General features: G+C 54.6%; 5 protein-coding genes across 5 annotated transcripts; 3 read left to right on the top strand and 2 right to left on the bottom strand.

The window, feature by feature from the left end:
- The first annotated feature begins 1,076 nt into the window (after window positions 1-1,076).
- IWZ02DRAFT_148595 (uncharacterized protein) lies at window positions 1,077-2,855 on the top strand. The gene is made up of 4 exons (XM_066761886.1): window positions 1,077-1,515; window positions 1,577-2,160; window positions 2,236-2,470; window positions 2,538-2,855. Exons 1-4 carry the CDS (start codon window positions 1,429-1,431, stop codon window positions 2,604-2,606), a joined length of 975 nt encoding a protein of 324 aa, XP_066618037.1. The 5' UTR covers window positions 1,077-1,428; the 3' UTR covers window positions 2,607-2,855.
- A 486-nt stretch (window positions 2,856-3,341) lies between these two features.
- On the top strand, window positions 3,342-5,820 carry IWZ02DRAFT_148586 (pyridine nucleotide-disulfide oxidoreductase-domain-containing protein). Its single transcript, XM_066761885.1, has 5 exons — window positions 3,342-3,763; window positions 3,820-3,849; window positions 3,943-4,425; window positions 4,476-5,403; window positions 5,520-5,820. Exons 1-5 carry the CDS (start codon window positions 3,640-3,642, stop codon window positions 5,560-5,562), a joined length of 1,608 nt encoding a protein of 535 aa, XP_066618036.1. The 5' UTR covers window positions 3,342-3,639; the 3' UTR covers window positions 5,563-5,820.
- A 934-nt stretch (window positions 5,821-6,754) lies between these two features.
- On the bottom strand, window positions 6,755-8,854 carry IWZ02DRAFT_427961 (U4/U6 small nuclear ribonucleoprotein). The gene has a single exon (XM_066765931.1). It carries the CDS (start codon window positions 8,772-8,774, stop codon window positions 7,002-7,004), a length of 1,773 nt encoding a protein of 590 aa, XP_066618035.1. The 5' UTR covers window positions 8,775-8,854; the 3' UTR covers window positions 6,755-7,001.
- A 156-nt stretch (window positions 8,855-9,010) lies between these two features.
- IWZ02DRAFT_465020 (DNA-directed RNA polymerase-like protein I subunit) lies at window positions 9,011-14,491 on the top strand. The gene is made up of 3 exons (XM_066768436.1): window positions 9,011-9,258; window positions 9,344-12,671; window positions 12,721-14,491. Exons 1-3 carry the CDS (start codon window positions 9,059-9,061, stop codon window positions 14,326-14,328), a joined length of 5,136 nt encoding a protein of 1,711 aa, XP_066618034.1. The 5' UTR covers window positions 9,011-9,058; the 3' UTR covers window positions 14,329-14,491.
- Window positions 14,492-16,432, bottom strand: IWZ02DRAFT_465018 (uncharacterized protein). Its single transcript, XM_066768435.1, has 6 exons — window positions 16,115-16,432; window positions 15,931-16,053; window positions 15,658-15,871; window positions 15,412-15,589; window positions 15,228-15,343; window positions 14,492-15,114 (listed from the first exon to the last, which is right to left on the bottom strand). The coding sequence occupies exons 1-6, from the start codon at window positions 16,210-16,212 to the stop codon at window positions 14,701-14,703; spliced, it is 1,143 nt and encodes a 380-aa protein (XP_066618033.1). The 5' UTR covers window positions 16,213-16,432; the 3' UTR covers window positions 14,492-14,700.
- Window positions 16,433-17,131: the final 699 nt, after the last annotated feature.

The following is a 17,131-nucleotide window of genomic DNA, read 5'->3' as shown; positions in this document are numbered from 1 at the left end:
AGGCACTACAGTCGAGCACTAACTTGGGAGAGGCGTTGGACATGTTATCGTTCGGCGTCGAGTCGTGGGCTGCAGGCTTCCCTTTGTGCTTTGGCGCGAGAGTTGTAGCTAGGGAGGCATCTGCAAGTTGAATCAATCTGAAGGCTATGTATGTTCAACGCTCCTCATCTTCTGATAGGCCGCATGGTCCCGCAAGCTTCACCACTGGCCGAGTGAACTAATCCGCGAAACCTCCTCTGCGTGAATATGGTTCGGCTGACACGGCTTGGACATTCATCTTCATGACTTTGGAAAGCCCCGTTTGTCTGTCATCTGTGTTTGAACTCATGGGTCTTCCGGGCTATGGACAGGAATAAGCGAGGATAAGCGCCGGGTGGCTGGCAGTCATGTGCAGCCATATCCAAGGGCGCAGCACACGGCTGACTGTGTGATAGCCGACGACAGCCGTGTTTCGACATGGTTTCTGCCGCAAGGTACAATGCGCGTAGCCTGCAGTGACATCATTCAGAGCAAGGGATGTCAAGCTTGGCCTGGAATGCGCTCCGCTTCACTTGACAACGTCGCAATTGAACGACGCAGAGGCACGATGGGAGATGAAAACTGAACGGACGATCCTGTGCATTCTTCAGCTAGTGGCTTTGCCAGAAAAAAGAATTGCAGTGTTGCACATTGGCTTGGCACGGTAATGCAGCTGGCCGTAGGGCTTGTATAGCGTAGGACGGGAATAGATAGTCTGGTACGCCCTTTGAGGCAGCACATGCATTGTACTGATAAGAGAGAAAGGGCTCCAGCAATTGAGCTTGTGCAGACGATGTGAAAAATGTGATGATGTTGGCCCTGAGCTTTAGACTTTCCTAAATCGGAGCAAACTGCATGGGGGAGTTCCATGTCCGAGTGGTCACTCCGGGGAATCGCAGGCACAATGGACGATGAGCAAAAGATTTGTCGTTTCGGACGATGAGGGGCGTTCTTTGGACCAGAAGGAGAGGGGAGGCGGCAGAAGGGGGCGTTTTCTGTAGTTGACAGGCGCAGCAGCCAAGGTCGGGCTCGGCTCAAAGCCCTGACATGCGCGGCCACGGGACTCCACTCAACACCTGCGCACAGATCCATCTTCCCCTAAGTACAGTTGTAGGCGACTTCATCGTCTGAACCTGTACTTAGGGGAAACTCAACACCAACGCGAAAAACTCAGTCCTCCCAATTTACGTAAAGGCCCAGGAGATACGGAGAGCCTCAATCTAGCCAGCCCGACCGCAACATGGCCATAAATAGGGTCCCGCGGCTTTTCAGCCGCTCGAACAATGGCAACTGCTGTCCTTAAGACACTCATTCCTCGCGCTCCAAAGCCTACCAAAGCCTACAAAAGCCGCTTGCAACACTCTTCTGCGCCCCTCGTCTCCTCCTCTCCGAATCCCCAGCCTCGTCACCATGACACACGCACCGACGCTCCAGCCAAAGTTCCTGCCACAACGGGATGAATTGGGAGTCGTTGCAGTCGGTTTCTCTGGTGGACAGGTACGGTTCCCCCATCCAGACACGTTCCCAGCCACATGCTCATGGGGTTCGCTTTGTGCAGAGGAAATCTGGCGTCGATGCCGCACCCATGGCGCTCATCGAGGCCGGTCTGCTCGACCAGCTCAAGGACGACCTCGAATTCAACATTAGCTTCGATGGCCAAGTGCACAACTACTCTCACGTCATCCCCAAGCAAGACGCCGATCACCGCAACATGAAGTCGCCGCGGTCGAGTAGTGCGGTCAATAAAGAGCTCAGCCAGCAGGTCTACGAGCACGCATCGAAGGGGCGGTTCGTCCTGACTCTGGGCGGTGATCATTCCATTGCCATCGGCTCCATCTCCGGCACAGCGAAGGCCACCCGGGAGAGGCTGGGACGGGAGATCGCCGTCATTTGGGTCGACGCTCACGCTGACATCAACACGCCCGAGACGTCGGACAGCGGCAACATTCATGGCATGCCTGTGGCCTTTCTGACGGGCCTGGCCAAGGAGGACCGGGAAGACATTTTTGGCTGGATCCAGGACGAGCACCGGATCAACACAAAGAAGCTCGTGTACATTGGTCTGCGAGACATTGACAAGGGCGAGAAGAAGATTTTGAGGGACCATGGTATCAAGGCCTTTTCGATGCACGACATTGACAGGTCCGTCCACCTCCTGGGGCCCCTGCGGCCATCAGTCTGACCCCGCGCATCGGTTCCCCGACTGACTTATTTTAGGTACGGCATCGGCAAGGTCGTCGACATGGCTCTCGGGTGGATTGGCAGCGACACTCCCATCCACCTCTCGTTCGACATTGACAGTCTCGACCCCCAATGGGCGCCCAGCACGGGTACTCCCGTTCGAGGGGGCTTGACGCTGCGCGAGGGTGACTTCATCGCCGAGTGCGTGGCCGAGACAGGCAGCCTGATAGCGCTCGATCTCGTCGAGGTCAATCCCAGTCTCGAAGTGCAGGTACGTAGCAGTTTTTATGCTGGCATCATGGCCGAGCCTTATCCGACTGACTCTGGTTGATCTGCAGGGCGCGTCTGAAACGATCCGTGCGGGCTGCAGCATCGTCCGCTGCGCATTGGGCGATACGCTGCTGTAATGGCCGCAATTAGGCGGCACGTGGTTGGTTCTTGATATCTGCAATCCAGCCGGCGACAAAGGATTTTTGTTCGGCTAGGGTTCGGCGTCGGCTGGCCACTTGGGTTGGACGGGTTCGTCCCGGTCATTCCCTCAACGGGGGACAGTGCTCGACGGGGCGGATACGGCGGACGGCGGATGCCAATGGGAGCGTTTCTAGACCTGATATCCATAATCTTCGCATCACAGTAGGGACAGACAATTGATGATGCAACAACACGGACACGGACTACCAGTCGACAAGAATCATCTCCAACTCCTTTCTCCTTGCGCGCCTCAACAATCAACGCCCCCGTCCCACCGCCCGAGAGACAGGACTCATTGACGACAACCGATATCGGATAGAGGCAAAAGGAGGGCGCCGGGGGAGGATGACAGAGACAAAACAGCTGGCCCATTCGAGATTACTCGGCGTCGGTGGAGAGGGTGAGGGTCGAGGCGGGCCCCGAGTACCGTGCAATGGCTTACTCCGAGCTTCGCCGGTCCTCTTTGGCTGAGGGACTTGGTCGTAGGGGCTGGCTGAAAATCGCGTATAAATCTAGGAAGCCCTACGGCGCCTGCCGCGGGGCCTGCTACGCTACGCTACGCTACATACCTTTTTTGTTGCGCTTGTCGGTTAAAAAAAAAAAAAAATTTTGGGACGACGCCTCCGTTTCGTTTTCGTCCCCTTCACCCACGACATCCAACATTACGACAACCACAACCCGAGGTTCTCCTCTTCGTCTTGACTTCTGTCACTGCTCTCGCTGCTGGCGCTCGTAGGTAGCCGTTATCCTCCGTGCAGCGACGCTCCGGAATCCGACCTTTCCGTTGCCGCCTCCGGATTCCTCCTCCCTGACTCGCCCCGGCACATCCGCACGCCGCCATACGTCATTCTGGCTTAAGAGCGACCAATCCTAGAAAGGCGCTGCGAACAATATTGCCGACGTTTTACATTTTCTAGCAGTTTTGAATTTGCCAGTTGAGCGCTTCAGATTTCGGTTTTTACAGAAGCAATGTCCATTGCTTTGCAGCGCGCCCGCATGGGCAAGCTGGCCTATGGCGCACCCTCGCGCCTGGCCGCACAACGGGGGCAGCGGAGGAGCATTTCGGTCGAGGCACTGGATGCGCAAAAAGAGGGTGCGAACCCTTTTTTTCTCAAAAACTCGAGCGCTTGGAGCTGACTGGCTGTCCAGACAGAGAAAGAGTAGTAGTCCTCGGTTCCGGTACGCTCCCTTCGTGATACCCCTGATTCTTCCTGGTGCCAATGGCCCGGGACACGACTCGCGAATAGAAGGCTCACAAGTACGATTCAACAGGCTGGGGTGGTTACACTACCGCGCGCCGACTCGACCCCAAAAAGTACCAGGTCGTTGTCGTTTCTCCCCGTTCATACTTTGTTTTTACTCCCCTTCTCGCCTCGACCTCGGTTGGCACTCTCGAATTCCGCACCGCGTTGGAGCCTGTTCGCAGCAAGCAGACCGACATCAAATTTTTTCAGGGATGGGCCGACTCGATCGACTTCAAGAGGAAGAAGATTGTGATTGAAGAGGCGGTGGATGACCCTTCGCAGGGCATGGCGTTGACGGCAGACCGCCATGAGAACAAGACTGGCGAGCAGAGAGCACTGGAAAAGGCCGAGGAGGCCAAGAAGGGCGACTTGTTCAACCTGTCATATGACAAGATGATCATGTCCGTTGGCTGCTACAGCCAAACATTCAATACGCCAGGTGTCAAGGAGAACGCATACTTTTTGAAGGACGTTGGTGATGCCAGGAGGATCAGGAACCGCATTCTGGAGTGTGAGTTTCACCGAACAAATCGATATGGAGCGAATTCTGACGATGCGCAGGCTTCGAGACGGCCGCTCTGCCCACGACCTCGGATCAGATGCGCAGGAATTTGCTCAACTTTGCCGTCGTTGGTGGTGGTCCCACGGGTATCGAGTTTTCCGCAGAGCTACACGACATTATCCAGGAGGATTTGGCCAACCTTTACCCCGAACTGATGTCGTACTACAAGATTACGGTCTACGACGTTGCGTCCAAGGTCTTGTCCATGTTCGACGAGAACCTTGGCAAGTACGCCATGAACGTTTTCAGGAGAGATGGAATCGACATTAAGACCTCCCACCACGTCGAGGAGCTCCGCACTGGTGTTCCTTCCAACCAGAAGGGTATCAAGGACCCCAGGGGCTGCTACACGCTCAAGGTCAGGCAAGAGGGAGAAATCGGCGTCGGTATGGTCGTCTGGAGTACTGGACTCATGATGAACCCCTTTGTCAAGAAGGCTCTGTCGCGCGTCAACGACCTGCCCGCTACAAGAGTTGAACTCAAAGGATCCGACAAGGGTGTCGAAAGCTGGATGGTCAAGAAGCACCCGCGTAGCGGCGCCGTCATCACCAACAACCAGCTGCGCATGATCCTCGAGCCAGAAAGCGACGACGAGACGTCGACTCGCGCCATACTCAAGGACGTCTACGCCATTGGCGACTGTGCCGTTGTCGAGGGCACCATGTACCCGGCTACGGCGCAGGTGGCATACCAGAAGGGCAAGTGGCTCGCCAAGCAGCTGAACAAGGGAGAAGAGGCCGTGGACCAGGGCAAGGGCTTCCGTTGGAACAACATGGGTGTCATGGCGTACCTGGGCAACTGGCGCGCCATTATGCAGAGCGGCGGCGGTGGCCACATTTCCGGCCGCGCTGCGTGGTTCATCTGGCGTGGTGCCTACCTGACCAGGGCCGTCAGCATCCGCAACAAGATCCTCATCCCGCTCTACTGGTAAGTTCTTCACTTTTTTGTCTCAAAGACTACATGTTTCGGCATCGCGTGTCCGCATGCTCATTTGGTGCCTCACCACATTCTGATTCAACCGGCTAACACACGTCATTTTCCAGGTTCGTCAACTGGGCGTTCGGGAGAGACATTTCTCGCTTTTAGCAATCACCGCCCGGAACCCGTTCATAAGTAATGATCGGGCGGCCGCGGCGATGTCCTACAGCCAAGCCGAAAAGCGAAGGGAAAACAGCCCAACGTGAAAGGAAAATCGCAATCCGAAAAAAAAAACCCCCCCCGCCGACTTGAACAGTCCACCGCTGCCGGCTCTCTCCTCTCCTCTCCTCTCCGCTTGTACAAAAAAAACACCCAACGAATGACAACGACCCGACTGAGAATAGAATCATCCGACTCAAACTCCTCCGAAAGTTAAAACCAAAAGGTGTTCATATACGGTTCCGTTGCTGCATTTCCAGGAGTCTTGTTTGCCGCTTTTGAATTTTCATTTGTTTGGGTTTATAGAAGGTGGGCGGGATAGAAGAGAGCAGGCGCGTTGCGTGTTGGTGCGTCTTGCGCATTTATGCTTGCTTGCTCACTTGATTGTATGCTTGCGTATGGGGGGCATCCACACATAGACATTTTGTGTTTGTTTGTTTTTTTTTTTTTTTTTTTGCTCCCCGTCAAGATTCTCCTTTCTCTTTTGTCTTCCTTTTTTTCGGTTTTGGCTTGGATGTCGGACGCACGGCTCGTGTCTGTGAGAGGGAGGCGCCGTGCGGACGCATCCAGTCTTCTCGACTGCTCTGGTGAGATTGCGGTCTTCCTTTTTCGCCGACAAGTACCGATGCGCCCGCAGTTGGAGCTTGTTTGAGCGCTTGTGGTGATGGTGGTGGAGGTCGTCGTCGTCTTCGTTTGACGACTGACCGACTGATTGACTCGCTGCTGTTGGAGAACAACGCTTCGGATTGCTGGACCTGCATCGGAACATCAACAACAATATCAAAAATGGGTGGGATGTATGGGTGGAATGGTTGGATGGATATTTGAATATCTAATGACGTCGCTTGGATTGATGGTGGATGAATGGATGGGATGGAAGGGTGGTGGGGTGGATAGACGGGAAAAGATGGAAAAGGGTTGGGAGGCATGATTGCTTGCGGGGACTTAATATACCAATCATAATCCTTTTGTCGTTTCTGGCTTTGACACTTCAAGCTCGGCTGCTGTTGTGAGAGAGTGGCCAAGTCAATGTTCACACGCATCCACATTCTTGATGGTCCAAACGCATGGCCGCGAGAGGACGGCGTTGAAGCGGACGTACTTTCGGTTTGTTACACGGCGTAGAATCGGGTAGATCTTTTTTTTTTTTTTTTTTTTTCGTTTCCCTGTGAGCGTCTACTTTGTGCTGGACAACTCACAAGTGCCGCCACTGGGCGATTTGACTCCAGACGGCTACCTATGGAGACTTTTGAATAGTTTTCCCGGTGAAAGATCGAGCGGGAACACACTCTTAACTCAAGAAGAAACCTGTTGCCAATCATGCATTCATTCAATGAGCCTCAATCGACCCGGCACTCTACCTACTTAAATTCGCTCCTCGCCACATCTCAAGCCGCAAATTCATCCTGCATCGTCTTAGCCAGCGTCCACATATTCTCCATCTTAGCCTTGGTCAACGCATCCTTGGCGTCAGTGTCCGTCTCGCAGGTCCTAGCGCCCATCCACCTAGGAAACGCGCGTTGCTTCTCCTGGCCCTCCCAGACCAGGACGCAGCGATTGCCGCTCAAGTCCTTGAGCTGGCCGCGGTCGTCGGTCGCCGAGAGCCACGGCTGCTGCTGCTCGGCGTCGCCACCGCCGCGCGCCGACGCTTCCTGCTGGCGCTCGCTCGTCGGCAGCGCGTTCTCGGTCCACTTGATGCGGTGCAGCATGAGCTTCTTGTAGTTTTTGATCGAGTGCGCGCCACCCTCGACGATGACCAGGTTGAATTTGGGGTGCAGCACCGTGACACCCGTGAGTGCGTTTTGCTTGGCGTTGATGTCGACTTGGTACCGGTGCTTGCCGTACGCGAGGCTATCCACTTTGAACACGCAGCACGTTATGCCCTTGGCCGCGTCGCCGGCTTGCTGCTGCTCGAGCTTCTCGTGGCGTTGCTCCTTGGTTAGGGCACGCTCGTGATTCTCGGTTTCGTGCTTTGCCGCTCGTTCGGCAATCTCGCGGTTGACGCGTGCCTCGACTGCAGTGGGGTCTTTGACGGCTTGTTCGCCGAGTACACGCATGAGGTTGCTCTTCTTGACCTTGGGAGGAGGCGGTGGCTCCAGACCCAGACGGATCTTGGCTTGTTGCTCTTTATGCTCGGCCATGCGACGCTGGCGACGCAGCTTCGCTTGCTCCTTGGATGTTAGAGGTAATGGTTTGGGTGCGGGTGCATTCTTGTCTTGCGGAGGCTCCAAGAGGACGGGATGCTGAATGTAGTGCGTGATGATGGAATCCGGGGTATCAATTTTGGCCTTTTCGAGGTCGTAAGCTCCATCAACGAGGCCTTCATCCCACCATTCGACTTCTGGGGGAGCAGACACAAGAAATGCCTTTTCATTGTCTTCGTCTAGTCCAACCTTCTTCGCCTGCTCCGCAATCCTCTTTTTCATCTGCTCCAAATGTTCCTGACGCCTCAAGGCATTGGCCTGCTGGATGAACTTGCCCTTTTGATTGAACACCAACTGTTTGGACTTTCTCTCTCTTCCCGTCGGTGCACTTCCAATGTTCGGGTCAAAGTAAGGGTTCTTCTTGAGCTCCTCCATGCTCGGCCCACTCAGATCCAACTGCTTCTTGTTTTGTTTCGATCCAGGAGACTCGGTCCTTCTGTTTGCCATTGTGGTTGCAAATTTAGGCTGCATGGACTTGCTCCCCTTTGAGCCAGCACCCTGGGCGGAATCCCCCATCAGCGCTGGGTGCAGGCCAATGTTCAACCCACCGCGAGCTTTCGAAGTGTCCTCTTCATACTGAGGAGGCTGCCACGAGGGCGCAGGCGGAGTTGGTGTAGAAGCCTTCTTCGTGGCAGCGGCCACTCGAGCCACTCGAGCCTTCATGGCATCGATCTTTGCCCGAGCGGCCTCGGCAGCGCTCTGCGCCGGTGCCGCTGGCGGTGGTGATGCGACGGCGCTTGGAGGAGCTGGCGAGGGAGAAGCTGAGCCGCCGTTTCTCTGGGCTTCCAACTTTGCTCTGACCGCGGCGGCGCGTGCGCGAGCTTCGGCTACGGCCTTGGAGATGTCCGGTCTGCTCGATCCAGTAGCTGGTGGTGCGGGTGAGGCGTTGTTCGATCTGGGTCGTTTGCTGTCGGCTTGAGAGTCCCCATTCTCAGGATAAGGGCGTTTCTCAACCATGTTGGGCACGGAAGAAGAAGAGGGGTGGGAGGGAGTCGAGATTTGGCGCGGGAGACGCGCAGTTGTTCGTCAGACCTCCGTGTTGGCAGAGCGAAACCACGACAGGCCGTCGTGAGTTCACACCGCCCAACGGCAGAACCACCCACACCGCCTTGACGCAACGCACGGACGTTGAAGCTCGCCCAAATTTTTGGCGCTCAGAGGCGCGTCTTTTGCGCTCTGAACCTCCAAGCGCGATCGATTGCGCGCTCCCTCTTCCCGTCAACTCCAGTACCGAGCACAAGATGCCCTCCGCGCTCGGTATGAACATTGCGGAGCCCGTCTCGTCGTCCATCGCGGGCGTCGAGTTCGGCTTCCTCACATCTGAGGAGATCCGCGCTCTCTCGGTCAAGAGAGTGACGAACCCTGTTACTTTCGACAATCTACTTCACCCGACCCCCGGTGGATTATACGATGCTGCTCTCGGCGCATTCCTTGACAATCTGTCAGTCTTGTCCTCACTCGAGAGCTTGCTCAGGGCATATGCCGTGCTAGCGGGACTCACAGAAAGCCTGCTAACACCTGCATAGATGCTCGACATGCAACCTCACCCGCGACTGTCCCGGTCACTGTGGCCATATCGAACTGCCTGTCCCGGTTTACCACCCAACCTACATGGATCAACTGCTCCGCCTTGTCCGGTCCCAGTGTCAATATTGCTACGGCCTGAAGATGCCTCGAGTCCTGACACACGAGTATACGCTCAGGCTCAAGGCCCTGCGATACGGTCTTTTGAATACAGAACATGAAATCCACGAGATGAAAGTCGAATCGGAGAAGAAGGACCCGAAAGAAGAGGGCGAAGACGTGGAATCGGACGACAGTGATGCCGCGAAGAGTGATATCATGAAGAAACGAGAAGCACTCTTCAAGCGGGCTCTCAAGGCCATCGGAGGCAGGAAGAGATCCGAGTGGTCGACAGAAAAGACAGAGGCCATCTCTGAGGCGCGAAGGCTCCTCATCAAGAGCTTTCTGCTCGACATTAACAAGAACAGAAAGTGCGGAAACTGTGGCGGAGTCAGTCCATCGTTCAGAAAAGACCGCTACGTCAAGATTTTCAAAAAAGCTCTGAGCCCCAAGGACAAGTCTGTCATGATCCAAAAGGGAATGAAGATTAAGAACCCCATCGTCGAGGATGCGAATCGGCAAAGGCGCCAACTGGCTCTCAAGAACAAACACAAGGGAGACGCTATGGACATGGACGAAGGTGTCGCAGACATGGGCGCTACGGAGCTCGAAGAGGAAGAGGAGGAGGAGGAAGATGGCGAATCGATGGATGTCGACGAGGAAATTGCGGATGGGACGGCGATCGCAGCAGAAGCGGCAACGGTATCGGCCTCGAAGAAGTCCAAAGACCACGGGGAGCCCGGACAAACCTATGTTACCACTTCTGAAATCAAGGCTTTTCTGGAGCGGCTGTTTGAGAAGGAGCAGGAAATTTTGAGCCTCGTCTATGGACCGCGGACCCGCGCTAAAAAGACTGGAAAAATAACACCCGACATGTTCTTCATCAAGACTCTTTGCGTCCCGCCGACCAGATATCGTCCAGAAGCCAAGACTGGTCAAGACATTGCCGAAGCCCAAATGAACAGCCTCTACAAAAACATTTTGCAAATTTGCCAGGACGTTGGAACAATCATTGGGGACATTAAGAGAGGCGCCACCGAGTCTGGCAAGGAGCCCAGGAGCTACAGCGACCTCCAGAACAACATTGTCAAGTTACAGGATGGTGTCAACTCTCTCATTGATCGCGACCGCAACCCGATCCAAGGTGCCGCCGGCAAGAAGAATGAGGATGGTATCAAGCAAAAGCTGGAGAAGAAGGAGGGTCTTTTCCGCAAGAACATGATGGGAAAGCGTGTCAACTTCGCGGCCCGCAGTGTCATTTCTCCAGATCCAAACATCGAGACGAACGAAATCGGTGTCCCTCCAGTCTTCGCCATGAAGCTGACATACCCCGAGCCGGTTACCAACCACAACTTTTACGAATTGAAGGAAGCTGTCATAAATGGACCTTTTAAGTGGCCCGGTGCCTCGGCCATCGAGAACGAGGATGGCTCCGTCATCAACTTGGAACGCAAGAATCATGAGGAGCGGACCGCGCTCGCAAACCAGCTTCTGGCACCGTCTAGTACCAGGGTCAATGGTGCAAGAAACAAGAAGGTCTATCGGCATCTCAATAACGGAGATGTCGTCATTATGAACCGTCAGCCTACGCTTCACAAGCCTTCCATGATGTGTCACCGAGCCAGGGTTCTCCCGGGAGAAAAGACGATTCGCATGCACTACGCCAATTGCAACACCTACAACGCCGACTTTGACGGTGACGAAATGAACATGCACTTTCCACAAAATGAGCTTGCGCGGGCTGAAGCTGCGACCATTGCAGACACCGACCATCAGTATCTCTCTGCCACTGCAGGTGCACCTTTGCGTGGTCTGATTCAGGATCATATCTCCATGGGTGTGTCTCTGACCAACAAGGATACCTTTTTCACGCGCGACGACTACCACCAGCTACTGTATGCTTGCTTGAGACCCGAGGACAACCACACCACTTCAGGCAGGCTCTTGACTGTGCCGCCGGCAATCCGGAAACCTAGACCACTGTGGACGGGGAAGCAGCTAATTACCACTGTGTTGAAGAATATCCAGCCCGAGACACACGCTGGTCTGACACTCCACTCCAAATCCACAACTGCGGCAGACCGGTGGGGCAAGGGCTCGGAAGAACAGAACGTTCTCTTCAAAGACGGCGAGCTTCTCTGTGGAATAATGGATAAGAAGCAGATTGGTCCTGCCAGTGGAGGGTTTGTCAATGCCGTCTACGAGGCTTACGGCCACACCGCTGCCGGTAGGCTTTTGAGCGCGTTGGGCAGAATGCTCACAAAGCTGCTGCATATGAGGGCATTTTCTTGCGGTGTTGAAGATCTTGTGCTTACAGCAGAAGGAGAAAAGACACGCCGGAAGATCCTCCTGGGCGCCGAGAAGGTCGGTCTTGAGGTTGCCTCCAAGTATGTCTCATTAGAAAACAGCAATCCGACTTCGACGAGCCCCGAGCTGCTTAGAAGATTGGAAGGCGTCTTGCGCGACGACTCGAAGCAGCACGGTCTTGATCAACTTACCAACCAAGCCACTGCCGGGCTATCCTCCGAGGTCACGAAAGCATGTCTTCCTGCCGGGTTGATCAAGCCGTTCCCAAAGAACCAGATGCAGTCTATGACTGGTTCTGGTGCCAAGGGTTCTCAAGTCAACGCCAACCTCATTTCTTGCAATCTCGGCCAGCAGGTTTTGGAAGGACGTCGTGTGCCTACAATGGTCAGCGGAAAAACTTTGCCGTGTTTCAAGCCCTTCGAGTCTAGTGTCCGGGCTGGCGGCTACATCGTCGACCGCTTCTTGACTGGTATCCGGCCTCAGGAGTACTACTTCCACACCATGGCTGGTCGTGAGGGTTTGATCGATACTGCTGTCAAGACGTCGCGTTCTGGTTACCTTCAGCGCTGCGTAATCAAGGGAATGGAAGGTTTGAAGGTCGAATACGACACATCTGTACGTGACTCAGACGGGAGTGTTGTCCAGTTCTTGTACGGTGAAGATGGTATCGACACCACCAAGGAGAAGTACATGATGGACTTCAAGTTTACCGCAGAAAACTTCCAGTCTGTCATCCACTCTTTGAACTTAGGAGGCCATTTCGCGCGTATGTTGAACGACGAAGTTGGCGACTACAACAAACTCGCCACCAAGAGCTACAGGAAGACGGGAGACTTGGCTGTGATGGACCCTGCCACCTCGATTTATCCCCCAGCAACACAACCTGGTAGCACGTCTGAACGATTCTTCCAGGCGAAGAAGAAGGCAAGCAGGTCCAGCACAAGACATTGGAATATTGCTAACGAGGCTTTAGTACGTTGAAGACAACCCCGATAGGCTCATTAAGAACAAGAAGCAAGGGGTCGACGGCATCCAACGCAAGACCTTTGATGCTGCCCTTGATGCAAAGTATCTCAAGTCAATCGTTGAGCCTGGAGAAGCCGTTGGTGTTGTTGCTGGCCAATCCGTGGGTGAGCCATCGACCCAGATGACACTCAACACTTTCCACTTGGCTGGTCACTCGGCAAAGAACGTCACGCTTGGTATTCCTCGTCTGCGTGAAATTGTCATGACTGCAAGTGCAAAGATCGGAACGCCTTCCATGACCTTGTACCTCAACCCTGAACTCAAGAAAGAAGAAGGTGAGAGGTTTGCCAAGGGCATCAGCAGGCTCAGTCTCTCTGAGATCATTGACGACGTCACGGTCAATGAGATGGTGGGCAAGGGCGTTGGCTACAAGACGGCCAAGATTTACAAGATTCGCCTCAACTTGTTCCCTGCCGAGGAGTACTGCAAGGAGTATGCCATTACCGTCAAGGACGTCGAGAGGACAATTGAGCGGAAATTCCTTCCCCGGTTGCAGAAGATCATCCGCGCCGAGTTGAAGAAGAAGGGCGAGGAAAAGACTCTCAAGGCCGCCGCCAAGACCGACGCCTTGCCGGATATTGGAGAGTCTGCGGGGGTTATCGAGCAACAACAGTCGCGGCTGGAAGGTGAGGGTGGTAAGGGCGATGACGATGAAGATGATGACGACGATGGCGATGCCACAAACTCGAAGCAGAGGGCCAACCGCTCTGAAAATGCCTCTTACGCAAAGCCCGATGACGACGAGGCCGCCATCGAAAAGCAGACCCGCGAGAGAGACGCTACGCCAGATTCCGAGGACGAGGATCCCAAGAGCCGTTCAAGGAGCACCAGCGACTCTGAAGATGAGGACGAGGACGAGGACACGGGCAAGAAGAGCAAGAACTCCAAGGCCGAGAGGGAGCTGCGGATTAAGGAGAAGGTCCAGGACGTTGCGTCTTTCAAGTTTGACGACGACAATGGCCAATGGTGCGAGATTGTCTTCGAGTACGACGTCTCGACGGCCAAGCTGCTCATGCTCCACCTCGTCGAGACCGCCTGTCACGACGCCGTCATCCAGTCGTGCGGTGACCTCAACGGCTGTCTCGCCACGACCGAAAAGGTCAACGGAAAGGAAGTCAACACGATCCTCACCGAAGGCGTCGACCTCAAGGCCATGTGGGAATTCTGCGAGGTGATCGAGCCCAACAAAATCTTCACCAACGACATTGTCCAAGTGCTCGAGAACTACGGCGTCGAGGCGGCGCGGGCGACGATCGTGCGCGAGATGAACGCCGTCTTCGGCGGCCACGGCATCTCGGTCGACAACCGGCACCTCAACCTCATCGCCGACACCATGACGCGCGGCGGCGGCTACACGGCCTTCAACCGCATGGGCATGAAGAGCAACCCGTCGCCCTTCATGAAGATGAGCTTCGAGACGACCGTCGGTTTCTTGAAGGACGCCGTCATGGAGGAGGATGAGGATTTGCTGGAGAACCCGTCGGCGCGCATTGTTGTTGGTAAGCTTAGCAAGGTTGGCACGGGCGCTTTTGACGTGCTCATGCCCGTCGGTTGAGTCTGGACGGTCGGGGAAAATGTGGATGAAAAGTTGCGCTCGAGCTGATTGATGCGCTTGAGCTGGCGTTGAAAAATGGGATGGGTTTCGCATGGGCGGGGTTAGGGTGCTCTTTGTATATTTTCTCTGTACTTTCCATTGGATAGATACGCGCTAGATTGCTTCTTCAGAATCTGTTCCTCTTGTGCAAGATTCTTCCGCGGGGGTGGTGACTTGCATGCCTAGCCAAAGCCTCACGTGAATTCTCACATCTTTCCCTCGAAAAATATGACGCCTGTACGTTTTCCTTCTGACTCCCCCCGAAAGATTCAGAAAGCTCTCTGTTCACTTGCCCCTTACCACCATCACCTAAGCTCGCCAGCCACCGCATCATCACTCAAACTTACCGCCATCCCCCAACCCATCAACAACACGCACTTCCAAGCCAACAACCGACTCCCGCTGCGCCTCTCTCGTCGCCTTTCCACCCACCTCGCTCATCGCAACAACGTTAAGCGCCTCGGCGCCCATCGTCGTGCTCGACCTTCTCCTGCACTGCGAGCCGGAGCTTGAGACGGGCGTGGCCAACGAAAGCAGACCACCACCGCCGCCGCCGGCGCCCGTCAATACAGGCTGCTGGCTCGATTTTGTCGAGCGGCTGCGCGACGACGTCGTGTAGTAGTACGTCGTCGGCGTCGGCGACGTCGATTCGCTTAGTGATGACACTTTGCGGAAGATGGGGCGCAGTGTGATGGCGCAGGCGGTGCAGATGGCGACTTGGACTTCGATGTGGCTCCAGAGGAGGATCTGCATGAGTGAGTGGTGGGTTAGGTTAGGCCAGGGGGACAGGGCTGTGTTGGGAGGGGAAGAAGAAGAAGAGGAAGTGGAGGACTGGGAGAGGAGCGGGCGGGGAGACTGACCCAGATGGCCGTGTATGACGGGTCGTTGGAGACGCTCCAGTCGTGTATGGCGATCAAGCGGGCGATGGAGGCGCAGAGGGAGAGGCTGCCGATGAGGAATATGCCAATGACGGCGACTGGATGACGCAATCAATTAGTGAGAGAGATTGTGGCGAGCGGCAAAGCAAGTCCGGGAAGCTCCCACCTCGTCTTCGCTTTGGAATTTGCAGCTTCGCCAGCACAGGCATCGGCAGTATCATAATGACCAAGTCGGTCAGAATGGCGGTGCCGGACCGCGCAAAATATGCCGCTTCGAGGTTGATGCAGCCTCTGGGGAATTCGTCGACGTCCCATGCTCGCGACGGGTGCGAGCATTCAAAGATCTTTTGAGGTACGCGCTGGACGTCAGCAGCGGACTCGGCCTAGAATCTGAAGAAGTTGAAGTGCTCACGTTGACGATTTCTGTGATGACGGTGTCGAGCAGAACGAAGCACGCCACCACCTTGATCCACGTTCTCAGATTTTGGTGGATGAAAATGCGGTAGTAGAGAATCAGGATGCTCTGTTTGACGAGGCATAGCGCGAGGGGATAGATCAGCTGGTAAGCGTACCAGTGTTTGTATATCGTCACAAAGTTTTCTCGCGGTATGGTGTCAATGTGCGTCCTGGTAGAGTGTTAATAGAGGCGTCAAAAAGGATGACATGCTGCATGGATGCTGCTGACCCCGTGCCATACGTGACGTGCACGACACTTTGCACATTCATGCCAACTGCAATAAGGAAAGCCGCCAAGATGCAGTAGTCATCCTTGCCTGCCTCTCCAATGTGCCGTATGCGGCAGTAAAGCCTAGGTTTCTTCATTAGCATATTTTCTTTGCAGAGGACTGGAAGACGCTTCGGGCCTCTACCTCAGCGAAATGAAGATGACGTTCAAAATGAAAAGGTTTCCCAGTACTACCAGAAATATTGGCTGTCTTGAGCCATCGGCAGCTGTGATATAGTGCATCCCGTGCGGCAGTGAGCAGTGGTAGTTGTCTCCTTGCCCCTTTGGTATAACAGCCAATTCTCACTACGGTCTTCTTTCCGAACAAGGCGCGTAATAAGGTGTTTAAGAGTTTCACCGAGCGAAAATGACATCAATAACGGTAGGCCTGTCCTTTGGACTGGCGAGTCATCTGCTCGTTTGCTGTTTTCGAGTGCGACAACCTGGGATAAGGTCCCCCTTGTGTTGCACTGGCCGACTGTTCGGTCCTCGGTGTCACTGTTTTCAGGGTGCGATCGATTGTGTTCGCAGTGTCCCTGATACGAGAATAATTGCAGGTGATCCATTCCGAATCAAGTCACATTTAAGGCTTCAAAGAGCCTGGATTTCATCGGGCCAAGTCTTGCCAAGCGACGTTGCTTGACTATCGAGAAAGAAGACCGGAAACCAGATTCAGAGATCATTTACAAAGCTATGAGATCTGTTCGAGGTAGGCTGATATTGAGAGAAGTCATTCCGCTAGCGACTCTGGATGCGTGGGTTTTGCTTGCCCATTTGAAAATTTTTGGTGCCGTAGAGGTGGAAGAATGGACCCAGGTCACTTTTCCGGCTCAACGAGCCGGGCCAGCCGCCAAACTTTCGGAATGATGTGTCTTAAAAATGGATCATCTTGAAAAGAAGTTTAAGCAACCGAGCCGGTCTAGTTATGAAGCCGATGTCGTGTGGTGGGTGTCTTCCAAAGTTGACGGTAAAAGTCTGGAGCAGTCGAGACACTCCTCGCATTGATCTCGAGCATGAGTGTTGACTCGGATGATCCGAAAGACAGTCAAAACATATGACCTCGCATTCTCACCTTGATGGAGCATCGACACGCGGCGCCAAAGTGATGGGTTGGTGTTTGGAAGGGAAGATGGCGGGCGAGACGGTCAAACCTGGCGCAGAT

This window comes from Phyllosticta citriasiana (genome assembly GCF_038021145.1).
Source record: "Phyllosticta citriasiana strain CBS 120426 chromosome Unknown IWZ02scaffold_20, whole genome shotgun sequence".
Classification (NCBI taxonomy): domain Eukaryota; kingdom Fungi; phylum Ascomycota; class Dothideomycetes; order Botryosphaeriales; family Phyllostictaceae; genus Phyllosticta; species Phyllosticta citriasiana.
This window is presented reverse-complemented; position numbering and strand designations above follow the sequence as displayed.

What these genes read in the sequence shown, in the direction of transcription:
- IWZ02DRAFT_465020 (XM_066768436.1), top strand. Translation starts at nt 9,059, where the DNA reads ATGCCCTCCGCGCTCGGTATGAACATTGCGGAGCCCGTCTCGTCGTCC. An exon ending in GGCGCATTCCTTGACAATCT is followed by an intron (nt 9,259 to 9,343) that starts GTCAGTCTTGTC and finishes ACACCTGCATAG; the next exon opens with ATGCTCGACATGCAACCTCA. An exon ending in TCTTCCAGGCGAAGAAGAAG is followed by an intron (nt 12,672 to 12,720) that starts GCAAGCAGGTCC and finishes ACGAGGCTTTAG; the next exon opens with TACGTTGAAGACAACCCCGA.
- IWZ02DRAFT_148595 (XM_066761886.1), top strand. Translation starts at nt 1,429, where the DNA reads ATGACACACGCACCGACGCTCCAGCCAAAGTTCCTGCCACAACGGGAT. An exon ending in TCGATGCACGACATTGACAG is followed by an intron (nt 2,161 to 2,235) that starts GTCCGTCCACCT and finishes GACTTATTTTAG; the next exon opens with GTACGGCATCGGCAAGGTCG. An exon ending in ATCCCAGTCTCGAAGTGCAG is followed by an intron (nt 2,471 to 2,537) that starts GTACGTAGCAGT and finishes GTTGATCTGCAG; the next exon opens with GGCGCGTCTGAAACGATCCG.
- IWZ02DRAFT_148586 (XM_066761885.1), top strand. Translation starts at nt 3,640, where the DNA reads ATGTCCATTGCTTTGCAGCGCGCCCGCATGGGCAAGCTGGCCTATGGC. An exon ending in AGTAGTAGTCCTCGGTTCCG is followed by an intron (nt 3,850 to 3,942) that starts GTACGCTCCCTT and finishes ACGATTCAACAG; the next exon opens with GCTGGGGTGGTTACACTACC. An exon ending in CAGGAACCGCATTCTGGAGT is followed by an intron (nt 4,426 to 4,475) that starts GTGAGTTTCACC and finishes GACGATGCGCAG; the next exon opens with GCTTCGAGACGGCCGCTCTG.
- IWZ02DRAFT_427961 (XM_066765931.1), bottom strand. Translation starts at nt 8,774, where the DNA reads ATGGTTGAGAAACGCCCTTATCCTGAGAATGGGGACTCTCAAGCCGAC.
- IWZ02DRAFT_465018 (XM_066768435.1), bottom strand. Translation starts at nt 16,212, where the DNA reads ATGCACTATATCACAGCTGCCGATGGCTCAAGACAGCCAATATTTCTG. An exon ending in GTCATCTTCATTTCGCTGAG is followed by an intron (nt 16,054 to 16,114) that starts GTAGAGGCCCGA and finishes GAAGAAACCTAG; the next exon opens with GCTTTACTGCCGCATACGGC. An exon ending in TCATCACAGAAATCGTCAAC is followed by an intron (nt 15,590 to 15,657) that starts GTGAGCACTTCA and finishes GTACCTCAAAAG; the next exon opens with ATCTTTGAATGCTCGCACCC.